The following is a 14,811-nucleotide window of genomic DNA, read 5'->3' as shown; positions in this document are numbered from 1 at the left end:
TGTCGTACGATTGAGCAAGAAAAAAAGGCAAATTCCACAACATCCTATCCCTGCTCATCATCATCAAATTTTCAGAATTTGATTATAAATTAATTGAGGCAGTTTATTTCATTGATTTATTTCATATTTAAATTTACAGTCTTGGTTAAAATAGTATTTAATGTGTTTTTTTTTTTTACTTTCTTTCCCCAAATTTTGACTTTGAAGTTGATTATTTCGAGAACAATTAATTGCAAAAATTTGATTTAAAAATTAGAATCAAGTGTACAATTCTGGCTTTTGAAAAAGGTATCATTCATAACTGTCAGTGTTGCCGTTGTTTTTTTAATAATTTTTTTTTTGTATTTAACGTGATTTTTAAAAAAATTGCCCCTCTCGACTAAACGGGGGGAGATGGACCCCCCCTCCCATCGTAAAAAATTATTGTATTAAACTCCTCTACAAAAAACCGTTATCAATTCTTGTCGCCTAAGAACTTTTGATTTTTATTCCAAATTGTCCCGATTAGAAATACAAAAATATGAATAACTTTTGAAAAGGAGCAGCTAGGATTTCAATTCCAACGGATTTTGCACTTATAATCATCAACAAATACAACCCAACTTGCAGTTTTTGTCGACATTTTTGTGCAACCTATCGATGCTTCCTGCCCACCGTGTGCCATACTTTTATAGGTTAGCAGCGCATGGTGTAAAACTGTTGAACTATTTGCCAAAATTCTCAGTTTGAGGACCAGTTTTTCAAGAACTTGATTTTAAATAAAAAAAATGTGTTTCTGTAACTGTGTGTTAAAATATTTTTTTTTTTTTTCAAAACACCATAAAATCTGGATCACTGGGGCGTATGCGTATTATTTTTTCTATGGAAAAACTTAAACAATTAATATTACATTTTTTAATCACTTTTTAAAAGATTGTCATGACTGATCGTTTAAAGGTGCATACGTTCTTAAAGCGTTGTAGGATTGCCGATTACTGGTTCAACATTTGTCCACATAAAACAACCCTAAACCATAAAATCTAGCTTTATTTTTCTTTTTTTAATTTAGTACTTTTAAGTTCTTTTGCAGGGTCAATACCAAAACTACTCTATTCCATCAATTCACTGAAAAAAAAATTTTTTTTTGGTTTAAGAGTTTATGTATCATAACGACAAATATATCCTTTCAACCAATAAGTCTGAGAATGTTATAGAAAATAGAACATGTGCTCTTTTTACGCCCCCTTATTTACTTAAAAGCTACTTATAAATATTTGTATCTATGTTAATTTCGTTTGTATTTTGGTGATAACTGCCCAGCGAGCCCAGTGTTACTGTTTATTTTTGATTTTTAATAAAAAAATAATTTCAATTAAACTTTGGTTTATTGAACTTGCTTTTTACACTCTGACTAATAGAATCTAATCTTCTCAAAATTTGCTTTAAGTCTTAAATTTAGATATTCTATCCACTTTACAGAACGTAACACTCTTTTATTTGAACTCTTGTAGAATGTCTAGCATTTGCACTGTTAAAATCATATCAATTAGTTTCATGTGTAATAAATTCTTTCTCAAAGTTCTTTACTGGAAAACGTGTCACATTCTTTGTGGAACTTTGCGATAAAACTTTTAAAATAAATATTTTCGTTTCATTGTTTCATTTGATAAGTAATTCTTATAAGAACTCTAGTACTGCTTTTAAAAGTTACTTATGCAAAGTTGATAGGAAAACCTTTGAGTCATTTTCTGAATGTTTCCAACAAATGTGTTGGATATTTTTTTTTTGTAAGATTCTTCATAATTTTTGTTATGTCACAGAGCGATAAATATTCCGTCATTTATCTTTCAGTTGAATAAAAGCCTAGGAATAAGTATGTTTGACAGAAAAGTATGTAAATATGTACAGAAAAAAAAATCTTAAAATCAAGCAGATAAAAATAAAACCAATCATCTTTATTCTATCTTATTTTTTTACTACTTTTTTTAAAATATTCTCAAACATTCAAGTGCAATATTTGCATAACAATTTGTTTAACAAAAAAGAAGAATGAAAAAAAAATTTCGAAAACAATTAACAATTCAAATTGAATTTGTTTCCTTCTATTTTTGTTCATTGTGTTTTTTTTTTTTTTTAGGAAATATTCAAATTTTGTTAAATTTCAAAATCGAAATTCCTCTTACGTATAAGTATTTCAACACAATTAGATTCGTAGGAAATTTCCGTTTAAAAACAATTACTATCCCAGGCAGTAATAAAATTGCAATTTTATTACCTTAAAAGTATGAAATTATAACAATTTTTTCAAAGTAAACATAATACCACACGTGATGGCAACAACGTACGTATGAGATAGAACTCTATCAAAACTTGGAGGAAAGTGTACCTGTGCAATCGATTATGGTGATTTTTGTTTTCTTTAAGGGGTTGTAATCTAGTTGTAAGTACAAAAAAACCTTCTTTTTGTGGATTTTTTGTGAAGAGGCATTTAATTATCTAAACATAAAAAATACATATCCATATAGCAAATTTAATGTATTAAAAGAATTTGCTGTGTATTTAAAAAAATATTGGGTTCCGTTTTTTTTTTAAGTAGATCACCTAGACCTCCAAAGAAAAGGGGGCTGGCGGTAAGCAAGATATCTCTGATCCAAGTCACTTAAAATTAAAAAAAACATAAAGATTCACTTTCAGGATAGACGAATGCAGGTAATGAACGAAGGAATAGTCAAAATTTAGATTTTTGACAAAATGGCGGCTTCCCAAAGAAAAAAGTCGTTTTTTTCACGGAAATTTACACTTTAAAGTGGCTTAAAAAATCGAATTATTGTCAAAAACCTTTTTCCTTCGTTCATTACCTGACAAAAGTATCTAAGAAAATTGTGTACTGTGTATTGAAATATTGCTCACCGCCAGACACCTTTCTTTTTGGAGGTCGTCTAGGAGATCTACTACAAAAATAACGGAACCCAATATTTTTTTAAATACACAGCTATATGGATATGTATTTTTTTATGTTTAGATAATTAAATGCCTCTTCACAAAAAATCCACAAAAAAGAAGGTTTTTTTTGCACCTACAAATAAAATAACTCTGCAATATTCAAAAAGTGAATTTTCTTGTTTATGAACTAATTGGAGATATTTGGCATATTTTCAATATTTTTTAAATCAATAACAACTTCTTTTGACAGTTTGATTTATAATTATATTTTACGTCAAAATAATTGAGACTGTCTGGCAACACTAATCTAACCACAATGCATCGATCTGTTTGCTTTGTTGTTGCTATCAGTTAAACGTCAAAATAAAAAAAATGTCATTCTACTTGGGTTCGTTCGATTTAACCATCATTGACTGTTAATGTCTTAAATTCCTTGAAAATTAAAATATTCATATTTGTTCTCCAAAGATTTTATTGCTGACAGCTGTTGAATCAATCAAAATCCTTCAACAAAATTGTATTTTTCTCCTAACGAACCTATCAAAACTAATGATTTCCTATTTTTTTGACAAATGGTCTATTTTATTTCTATTTGTGTTAATCCTCGCGAAGAACATTAATTAATGATTCAAACTAAATTTCTATCAAAACAAACAGATCAAAATGATATATTTTTATTTTTATTCTTTTCTTTTGCAAATTAACTCAAGAACTTTTAGATAGGCTTTTCTGCTGACACACCTTTGTAAATAAATAAATTATTTTCCACTTAAAGAGCGACGCGACGCACTCTTTCATTTGTTTAAGATTATAAATTTGAAAAAAAAAAAAAAATAATAAGAACGGCAAAACTGCCAATAAAAATGTGTAAACAAAAATTAAAACGTTACGCATTTGAAAAAAAAAAAAAAACTGACAGCCAAACAAAATCTCAATCAGCATCATCACAACACACCATCACACCTAGTCTACACGATTTTCACACACCACGATGGTTTGTTGTGAAACTATCAAGATGTCTGCCGATGGTGTTCGCTCTGAAGTCTTGCCAAAAAAAAAAATCTCACTCATTCCAAAAACAACAAAACAGTTAACGTTTAACACAAAACTGCACTTGTTTCACAAGAGATGAAGAAGAGAGGCATTTTCACAATGACTTGTCACTTTTTTAGACAGCCATAACTATGCACGTTGTCACGTCATTTTTGTAGTTGGCGTTTTCGATCGATGACATCACACTGACAGTTGCATGGATGTGGATGATGATGAGTGTCAATTGGTTGGAGGAGAGATTGCGAATCGATAAATTAACTTGTCGTCGACATTGTCGTGTCGTAAACAATCAGTGCTTGTTATCATCACCGTATTCAGGAAACCAAACAACAAAAAAAGTAACAAAACACTTTCTTTTTTTTTTGCGTCTCTCTCGGTCTCTCTCGGTCCCGGTCTCGGTGGGTTATCTGCGGTATGAGTTATGAGGAATTTGACAGACGACGAAGGGTTTTAAAAATGGCCGATGACATCATTCAAAAATGACTTATCGAACATACCTTAACATGTTGATAAGTCAATGAGTTCTAATTTGTTGTTGGTTATTATCTTTAAGAAACTAAAAAATCAAAACAAATAATAATAATTATAATCGCTGTATGAAATTATTATTGTTTTTTTCGTTCCAATCAGTCTTACAAAACCCATCGGTACGAAACGAACTTGGGTATTTTTTTTTTTAACTTTTAATTCGCCGTGATTGGTTTTTATTTGCGAGTATGTTCGATTATATTGGATTTGCGTGATCTGACAGTTGCGTAATTTTGTTGTTGTTATTTTGACCTCAACGTCAAAATTTGCATTTAGACAAACCGAACCGACATTGTGTCTTCTTTGGTATTAGTCTTGTCTTGTTTTCATGGAGTGTGTGCTTCTCTTTTCAATCTTTTTTTATTTTATCTAAGTAGTTGATGGGTGAATGTACTGAATGGGGAAGAGGAAGGTTATTTTTATGGCATTTAACGTCAGTTTAAGCAGATTAATTAATTTGTCTTGTTTTTTTTGTTGTTGATGTTTATTTTGGCTTTGAAACTATTTATCCGTTGGTGGATAAAAATGATTTTTTCTCTTTGAAAATATTTTTGATGAAAAATTACCAAAGCCAAGATGAAGGAGTTTTTTTTTTGTTTTGTTTTTATTTTTAATGAATTAAAGATAGAAATAAAATTAAAATTCAAAGTGTATAATGGTTTTTATTGAGACAAATACTAACTTGACTTTTGTTTTCTTTTTTTTTTTTTTGTGGTTTTGTTATTTTTGTAATTAAAAATGGAATTTTGTATCTATTAGTTCTTAAAAGTTGTGGCTTTTTCTAATTGAAAACCATGATGAATTATTAGAACTTTGAAAACTGTACAGCAAAATTGTTGTCTTGAAAACATTTGAGTAGTATGATCAATTGATAACTCCCCCACATAATTAGCATGATCCACTTTTTTATTGAGCACGTTTTTCTTTATTAGCGTAAGGCACGACTTGAATATTTTTTATTTTGATTAAGCTATTTTAAGTAGGTGCAGTAAGTAGGCATTCTTGTTTGTTTAGCCTTGAGTTGATGATAGAGATAGAGCTAAGCTGTAAAGGTTTTAAGCTTGGCAAACTTTATACTTCAACACACTCTATACACACAAAAATAACCGATTTTATAGTGCTAGTGGATAAAATAGTTAATCTGTTGGAATATTATGTACAAATTTTCTTATTTATTTATTAGTACCTATAGTTTATTGATAAGTTTGAGATTTTTTCGGTAGTTCCAAGGAAATGATAAAGTAGATACCAATCATAAAGCTTTAGGATTACTTTTGTAACAACACTTTCAAAAAATGGGAGATAGCTATAGATTTTGATCTTTCAAACAAGACTAAGTTGTTGGAAGTAGAAGTAAAAACTACTTATGAAGATAAGAACAACAACAAAAAATTACCCTGCAATTGGTGGGTAAAATTATCGTGACACACAGTTTCGAAGAAGAATTCGAAAAGGTTTAAAATCTAAATAGAAAGGAAACCAAAGATAGATAATAACTTTTAATTTTAATGACTTTCAATAGAGTCTCCGATACTTAAACAAAAAAAAAAAAACAAACAAAATAAGAAATTAAACCTCTAAAACTTTTGCGCCTGCTTCACAACTTAATGAAAATGTGAATCAAACTTAACAAATACTTAACTTATTTTAGAAAAAACAAAATACATTAAACAACCTGTATCAAATACTTTACCTGCAACAAAAATAAAGTTCAATTATCTAGATCAGCAATAATATTTTGGTTTTCGGAATTAAATGAAATGATAAAGCAGCAAGTTTTATATTTAAAATGTGAATTAAAGTGAATTAATTGATAAGTCTAAGCATTTGATTTTTCAAAGATAAATTTGATTTGCAAAAGGATCAATTTGGTTTGCAAAACGGTGAACTCAAAATAAAAAAAAAAACTGTTAGTGTGAACAATATTTAAAATTTTGGAAATGTTTACACTAAGGTTTTATCTAAAAAATTGGCCTCATAGGTCAACATACAGTGGTGGAAAAATAATTAGAAACACGCTCTTTCTTTTCAAAATGTTTGTATGTTCTTAATATGAATAAAAAATATTAGAAACATTTTTTAACAGGGGTATTTGAAGAGCTTGATGTTTTACTAAAGATCTCCTCTTTATTGCACCTTCTTTTTCTAAAATATAAGGGGTTGGTGTGTCAAGAATAGTGTTAAGGACGTTTTATTATTTTTTTGGAACATGTGTCATTTTTCGAGGACTGCAACCACAGAAACCAACTTATAGAAATCAGTTGGTGATAGTCCTTTTTATTAATTGTACGTTTAATTAATTCACCAAGTTTTGCAAATGTAAATGCTAAAAACCAAAAATAGGATAATTCTTAATAATTTTTCCTCTGTGTTTCTAATTATATTTCCACACAAAATTGGACTATATTTTAGATTTTTTGCAATATTTTTCTTTTGTTGGATAAATTCTAAAATTTTTTTCCTAAAATGTTACAAGGATTGTATCATCACTCATGTTTGCTAAAAATTTGTTAAATATTTTGTATTTATAGTAAGAAAAAAATAACATTTTGTAAACAAAGGAGAACGTTTCTAATTATTTTGCCACCACTGTATACCTTTTTAAAATGAGAAAAAACTTTAACCTTCTTGGGGAGCCATCTAGCGTCAAAATAAAAATCTGAAAAAATTAGGGGATTTCTTTTTATTATTTAAAAACAGTTTTTCCACTTAGGAACTTGATTAAAAAATAACGAACGCCGTATTATGCATGTATCAGCACAACGCACTAACTTTATTTTTTTTAACCCTTTCGGACCCAGCGTTACTCTCATGTAACATTTTTTTAAAAATTCGTAAAAAATATTAAATTAAACAATTTTTTAGGTAACGATGGCTTAATTGAAAGATAATAATGCCTAGTTACCGGATCATTACAAAAAGTTAGTCAAATATCATACCTTTAATTTTTTTTATCGAGAAAAGGACCGAAATTCACATTTTTTTTTTTTTTGCAAAAAAATTTTTTTTTTATATATGGTCATAATTTTGAAAAAAAAGATATAAAAAATGTTAATGCAGAAAGTGTTTTGTTTTTTTACTTAGAAGAATTAGCATACATTATAGTTTCATAAAAAGTTATTTTCTCAGTTCTCCGACTTTTTTTGGTGGTCATAGCCAGTGCAGGTTACTTACATGCAACATGAGAAAAACACATTAGTTTTGCTATTTATTATTTTGAAAAATAACTTTTTGCTATTCATATTTCTTAGTTGTGATGTTTTTGACCCGATAATACCGAAAAAACATTTTTTAATTTGGATTTTCATAGCTTGGGTTCGAAAGGGTTAAGAATCAAAATTTACGTTTTTTTTTTTTAATACCTAATTATTCTTTTTTAGAACGTTTAATTCCCCAAAAGAATATCTTGCACAGTTGATAATAATGATGAAAAACATTCGAATAATATTTTCTAGCCATATTTTTGAAGAAATCACATAAGCTAGTGGTGACAATACTAAATGATGTTTTTCTGTAATAAAATTTGAAGTATAAAGTTACTTCATTTATCTTTTGTTGTCATCTTATTTCCCTTTTGAGTAAATACTTGGTAAAGCATGTCGTGAAATGAATCCATACATTTTTTTTTGGTCACCCGTGAACGTTCCTGTGAAATTCGTGGTGAAAAAAATTGAAGATTTTTGCTTCACGACGTGAAAAATGTACTAGATTCTCTTTCAATCGTGAATCTAATCTCCTCATATTTTTCCAAAAAAAATGTATTTGAAAATTGAAAACAAACAAAAATTGTATGAATTCTCTTCACTACTTGCTTCACAAATATGCACTAGGCTTAAGTTGTTTTTGAAAGGTTTCTCATACTTTTGGTACAAAACGCCCACTTTTTAGATACAGATTTTGGCCAAATGATTATTAAACAGATTGGATTCCATATCCCATTTCTTATTTTATAAATTTTAAGGAAAACTAAGGTTCTTGGATGTTCTGATTGACTTCTATTGTTTAGAAAAAATAATATTCAAATTTATAAAAATTCATTGGTACACTTCATTGTTGCATTATAATTAAATAATAATGTTTTTATGTTATTTATTAAAAAAGAACTGATGATGTGGTGTGGAACCCGACTAACAATTTTGCTTCTATAAAGCTTTACAGGTACTATAGTTGCTTCTGTAAAGCTTTAGAGAAGCAAAATTGTTTGTAGGGAGATCCTCGCAATGGGTTGGTTTAAAATAAAATCGCACTTTAAAAAGCATTTTTAATGATTTAAATTATCTAATACAAAATAAAAACCTAAATAAGGCAGTTTAAAGTATTACAAAGTACCCCTTTAGAGCAGTAGATATGATTACTGTCCATGTTCTTGTCCTAAATTTCGAAGCTGAAAAGTTGACCTGGCAAAAATATAAGGGTTAAGAAAATTTCGATTTTTCAAAGTTATTATTCAAAGGCTGTACACAAAAATGTTCTTTTTTTCACTTAGATATTGCCTCTCAAAAATCAATAAAAAAAAATTTATTTTGACCCTTAAATTTGACTTCTCTTTTTCGATTATTATCAATAAATGTCAGTTCTTGACAAATTTTTTTTTTTAGACCACAAAAAAATAGACGTAAATATCTTTATGAAAATTGTCTTAAAATTGAAGTCACTTTGTCTAGGTTTTCTGATTAATACAATTTTTCACTTTTTTCATTAAAATATTTTGTTTATTTTTTTTTTTTACAAAAAAAGATGACACAATGGTGTGCATTTTTGTGTGTTCAATTTGTATAAATCAAAATTGTTTTTTCGAAAGCCAATGTCGTAAATCAAATGCTGGCACCTGTCCAAATAACGATATGTCAAAGCGCACAAATTTTTATCTGACAGAAAAGCAAATAACTAGAACATTATGAAAGTCTTTGCCAAATACAAAACCAAAAAAACATCAAAAAATCATGATTATACATAGTCTGCAAAGTCAAGGTAAAAATTAATCATCATTTTTCTGTCATACACAAATTAGACTAAAAATAAAACTATACCTCTTCCTCACAACACGTTATCAAGATCAATGTTCTGACGTACAATTTCTATGATATTTTCTCTAACATCCGCTAGAGAACGTTGCATTATTTATTTTTTTTTTCAACAAAAAAAAAATATTTTTTTTTAACAACCTTGACCTGAACTTGATATCCACAATAAACTTCCTACCTACACACAATAAGAAACGAGAAAGTATCTCGTCGTCGTCATCGAAAAACTCAAATCAACACAAATCATTCCTCCATTAAATTATATACGACGACAAATCAAGATCAAAAATAATTACACTCTGAATATTGTCACCTTGTAAATTTTGCTATTTTAAATTTTCACAAAGTTTAATTTATTTCCTTTATTTTTGTTTTCTGATTTTAAATGAAAGAGAGAGAGGAAAAAAATATAAACAAACGAATTAAATTAAAACGATTAAAATTTTCTCGATCGTCGACCACTTTATATATAATTTCCAAAAATAACAATTTTTTGTTTTTAATTTTAAAAATAAAAATTAAAAATAAAAATTAATGAATAAAAATGTATTTGTCGTTGACATTTCATGCGAAAATGAATTTCTCCATTTACATGCCATTTTTCTCGAAGATTCCTAACTCGTTAGTTGTGTTCTCTTGCAGCTTTACAAAACAAACAAATATTCAATCTCTTTATTGTGCAATTAAACTACTTTAATAACAAAAAAACTCTCCATTTGCCAGTTCTCTGAATATATGAAACAATCAACGAAGAAAAAATACCCAAACAACGATAAAAAACGAACGAAAAAAACGAATGAAAAATCAAAAAAATAATCGATACAATTTTTTTTTATTAAGATTCAATCCATTTAAATAAAACTCTCCACTCTTAAGCAAAGAGAAAATTCGAAGTGTCAAAAAATGTGGTTCCGCATGTCATCATCGGGTCACTCGCCCGTCGATCCCACTCTGCCCGTTTCAATGGCAACCCCAATGCCCAACACACTTATCGTACCATCATCAACAGCAACAACAACTTGTGGTGAAAAATTTGAAAAATTTCGCATGGGAAGCTTTCGTAAGAAAAACGAACGTCAGCGCTCCAAGTCTCCACTTTGGTATAAAAGCTGCAGTGTCGATGAGGGAAATGAGAAAATCGAAGAGAATTCTTCTTCTGAAATGTCTCCATTAAATCAACAACAAAACATGACAACACACACAGAAACTGTTGCAGAAAATGAAGAAATTCTCCCTACTCTTGTCATTAGCGATCCAAAGTTGAAACAATCAAAGAAAACATTAAAAGCTATCAAAACTGATCCACCAAAGAGAAAATTCTACAAAAATTTCACCAGCAGCAAGAGTCACGAAGAGAAACCACCCGAAAAAGAGAAAGAGAAAATTCTCCTTACCGATCGAAAGTTTAAAAACAATCGCATTGAGAAAAGTTCATCGAAGACAAAAATCAACTCCAACGCAAATGGCGGAAGTGATTTGGAGAAAAGGGAGAGTATTAAGAGAAGTGCTAGGAAAATCTCAGCGCCACCGGTGTTGGTTAATCCAAATAATATATCCGCTTCCTCACACAATACAAGTGGAAGTTCGGTTGAGGGATCGTCTTCATCACCAACAGATGGCGCAGTGGATTCTAAGAAGAAACCGCCAAACGTGCGTTCGCATTCAAATTTGAATTTGCAGGCTTTGGTAAAGTTGGTTAGTAACAAGAGATTCCTTAGTTCTGAGGATTTCGCTATAATTCGTCGGAAATCTTTATCCGAAGCGGCAACATCTGTAATTGCAATAGCAGCAAATCATTGTAAACCTGGACCGATAGCTTTAAAAGATGGCGGAGGAAGTTCTGTGGCCAAAGATGATGTCTCCAATGGCAATGTGGTGCTAGTCAATAAGCATGATTTAAAAGGCTCATTCTGTGATCGATTAAATAACAATAATAATAATAATTTAAGCCCTCATAGTAATAATAAACGTTCTAGTACGAGTAGTAGTAGTAATGGTAGTTTTAAAAGTAACGATAGTTCACATATAAAATTAATAAGTAGGCGGATTAGAGATAGTGATGATGAGTTTTATTCGTGTGACGAAGAAGACGAAGGTGTACTTAGGGCTACATCGATGATGACAAGTGAAGCTGTTAAAGATATTAAAAGGAAATCTTCACCATCTCTTACATCGAGAGTGGCAGCTAAGATAACTGAAACAACGAATAATTATAAAAATCGTAAAGCTAATAAAACACCAAAAAAGAAGAAGAAAGTTGCAGTGAATGCGCTTGTTGTACAAACTAAGCGTCCAGAGTATTATAAGCAGCTAAGTGTTGGTAAATAATAATTAAAAATTTCTTGAAAAATCCTTCGGTTACATTTTGACATTTTTTGAAATTATTTTGAATATTGCTGCTTAAAATTTTGAAGTTCTTTTTTTTTAACTGATTTTTCTTTTTTTTTTTTTGTTTACAGAACGCTTGCATTCAACATCAATTGTGCGACAACCTTCAGACCGCAGGCCGGATGTAGCAAATACGTCTATCAGTTCGAGTGGCAATACATCGTACAATACAAGTGAATTACAAACGTCACAATCATTAGATGCTGACACAAATGCGCTGGACGCAGAAAAGGATACCAAGCGGGATAGGTGAGTTTTTTTAATCAAAAAAAAATGTTTCGTTCTTTATTATGTTTTTGAATAAAGAACTTGAATTTTGTAAACGTCTCCTCAAGCCGTGAAACTTTATCCAGCTTCGAAACTCCCTTTTTTCTGTCGAAGTTTATTTGATAGTTGCCGAGAAACGTTAAAAGCTTTCTTGGATCTTTTTTAAAAAATCTATCCGAATGTTTTCTTGTGTGCGGATAATTTCATACCGTCGTCCTTCATGCTTTTGTCAAAAATATCCGAATAACTTAATATACGTTCATAAATATAGGTTTTTAATTATACATATACAAAAAAAAAACTTCGGATAATTTTATACTAGATTTTCAGATGATTTCTCATATCAGTTTGTTTTCAGTTTAATATCCAGATATCTTGCTATTCTATTAAACTAGAAATACAATTGAATCCGATTTAAATATCCGGATAGTTATTTACAAAATTCTTCTTTACTTAACATGGTCAAATATATTTGTATAAAACTTGATTCCGATATCCAAAAAATTTCAAAGACATTGGAAAATTCGATTTTAATAAATTTGAGTAGTTTAAGATACTTCTGATTCTCGGGCAACGAAAATAACGACCCGACCTAATTGTCAATATTCGGATATTTTTATATTTTATATTCATATTTCAAAGGTATGGAGATTCAATTAAATTCGAACAGTTTATGACATTCAAATTTTGTAAAAACTTTCTATTATCCGGTCATTGGTAATTTATCCGAATAGCTTATTTTCATCAAACTATAGATTCAAAATGATTGGAAAATTTCAGATACCCGAAAGTTTTCTTATTTTCGTATTATCCTCGTATTAGACTATTATCCTTCTGGAAAATTTTCGGATATTTGTTTTTTTTTTTCATAAAATTCAAAGAGATACAAAAAATTTTTGCTATAGGTACGAATAGTTTCTAATACACAAACAATGCTTATAATCTTAATATTCAATCTAGAGATTAATTGAAATTCAAATATCAAATATTCGGATAATTTGTTATTTTCACTAAACCAGAATAGTGTTGGTTATCCGTATAACTTTTAATATCGAGAAAGTGACTTGTATCCGGATAGTATCTCAAACTTTTAGAATTGAAATCCAACTGCATCCGAATAGCTTCCTATAACGGATATTCTTATTTCTAAATAGGTTCTCTATTATATTTACCTATATAATTTTATTATCATTTATTTAAAAATCAAATGGACAGAAATCAGTCAAGGTTATCCGGATAGTTTCAAATATGCAAATAAAATCTTAAATGTCAATATATTTGGAATATGTTCATTAAACTAAAGAACAAAACGAATCTGGGAGTTTTTAAGTATATGTTTTTGGAAAACGCTTCAAGTCCGGATAAACCGAAAAAAATCGATCAGTGCTCTTGTGCAAAAATTCCTTAATGACAAGTTTCCATTACCGGCCTATTGTCAACTGCTGTTTTCCTTCTTTATACAATGCATTGCGTTATCCGAAATAATCCGGATAAGCATGTTATTCGATTTTAAATGTGAGTGTGTTCCAAACTATGAAATTGACGCTTGAATTTTAATCTCACGTAGTAAGCATATTATTCTTCCTATAATGAACTTTTCAACTTTGAAGGTTGGTAGATTACCCTAAATAAAAAATACTTATTAAGTGAAATCTAAAAATTTTTTTCAAAGTTTGTTTAAGGGTAATCAAGCGAAAATTCGTAGAATCGTGTCGTCTTCTATCCTCATAAAAAGATGAAGTCCACCCGAAAAGAAAAGCCTACGAGCATAAAATAATAATCAAAAACACTCTTATATGGCTTCAAAAACTAAAATTTAGCTTAACCTATTTTCTTTGCACTTTATTTTTGATCTGTTTGTAAAAACTTGCTCGAACTCGATCTCGATCTTACAATCCATTTCTTCTATAAAATTGATAGGAAGCTGTTTAAGAAGTCTTTCTAAGTCCTTGATTCATTTATTTAAGTGAACCAACCGAAATCTAACTGAAGATCGCTAAGGTTTCGTTAAATTCATAAATGCTAGAGATTATTTTAAAGAACCTTGTACGATCTAGCAAGCCAGATTGATGAACAAAATTCCTTAGAATTCATTAGTCTCCCAGCACCAATTTCATTTTAATTATTTCCTCAATTTTTCGGAAATTCCTAAAAATTTTATGAAAACTTTTGGTGTCAAAATGTTTGTACAAAAAAAAAAAAAAAAAACAGGTGTTTTCCATCAGCAAACTTTGTGTTGCTTTTAATCCTCTTAACCTTGACTATAATTCAATCGTTTTTATTGTGATTGTAATTGCAATGAATGAAAGTAAATGTTTCATTCAATTTTTTTTTTTTAATTTTATTGTAAACATTGTTTAATTGAAAAATTGTGTTTATTTACACATTATCATTTTTGTTTTACCCTCTTTTTTTCTGTGTATTTTAAGGTCAAAATCAAAATCCGCTCCAGTTTCGGTCAATCGCTCCGAATCATACAAAGAGAGATTATCACACAAACGGAATCGTAACAATCGACGTAAAACATCTGATCCCAGTCTATCATCCAAACCAAAGTGAGTACAAAAAAAAAAAAAAAAAAAAATACAAAAAAAAAATCGACAACAATAAAAATTGCCATTTTTAATTT

General features: G+C 29.3%; 1 protein-coding gene across 5 annotated transcripts in view; it reads left to right on the top strand.

Moving 5' to 3' along the window:
• LOC129918418 (uncharacterized) overlaps window positions 1–14,811 on the top strand; it is a 302,049-nt gene that overhangs the window by 193,586 nt on the left and 93,652 nt on the right. For all 5 annotated transcript variants that reach the window (XM_055998935.1, XM_055998934.1, XM_055998933.1 and 2 more), the window contains 2 exons: window positions 11,987–12,164; window positions 14,612–14,737. In XM_055998935.1, coding sequence (XP_055854910.1) covers window positions 11,987–12,164; window positions 14,612–14,737 — 304 coding nt within the window. The remainder of the gene's footprint in view (window positions 1–11,986; window positions 12,165–14,611; window positions 14,738–14,811) is intronic.

This window comes from Episyrphus balteatus, chromosome 4 (assembly GCF_945859705.1).
Source record: "Episyrphus balteatus chromosome 4, idEpiBalt1.1, whole genome shotgun sequence".
NCBI lineage: Eukaryota > Metazoa > Arthropoda > Insecta > Diptera > Syrphidae > Episyrphus > Episyrphus balteatus.
This window is presented reverse-complemented; position numbering and strand designations above follow the sequence as displayed.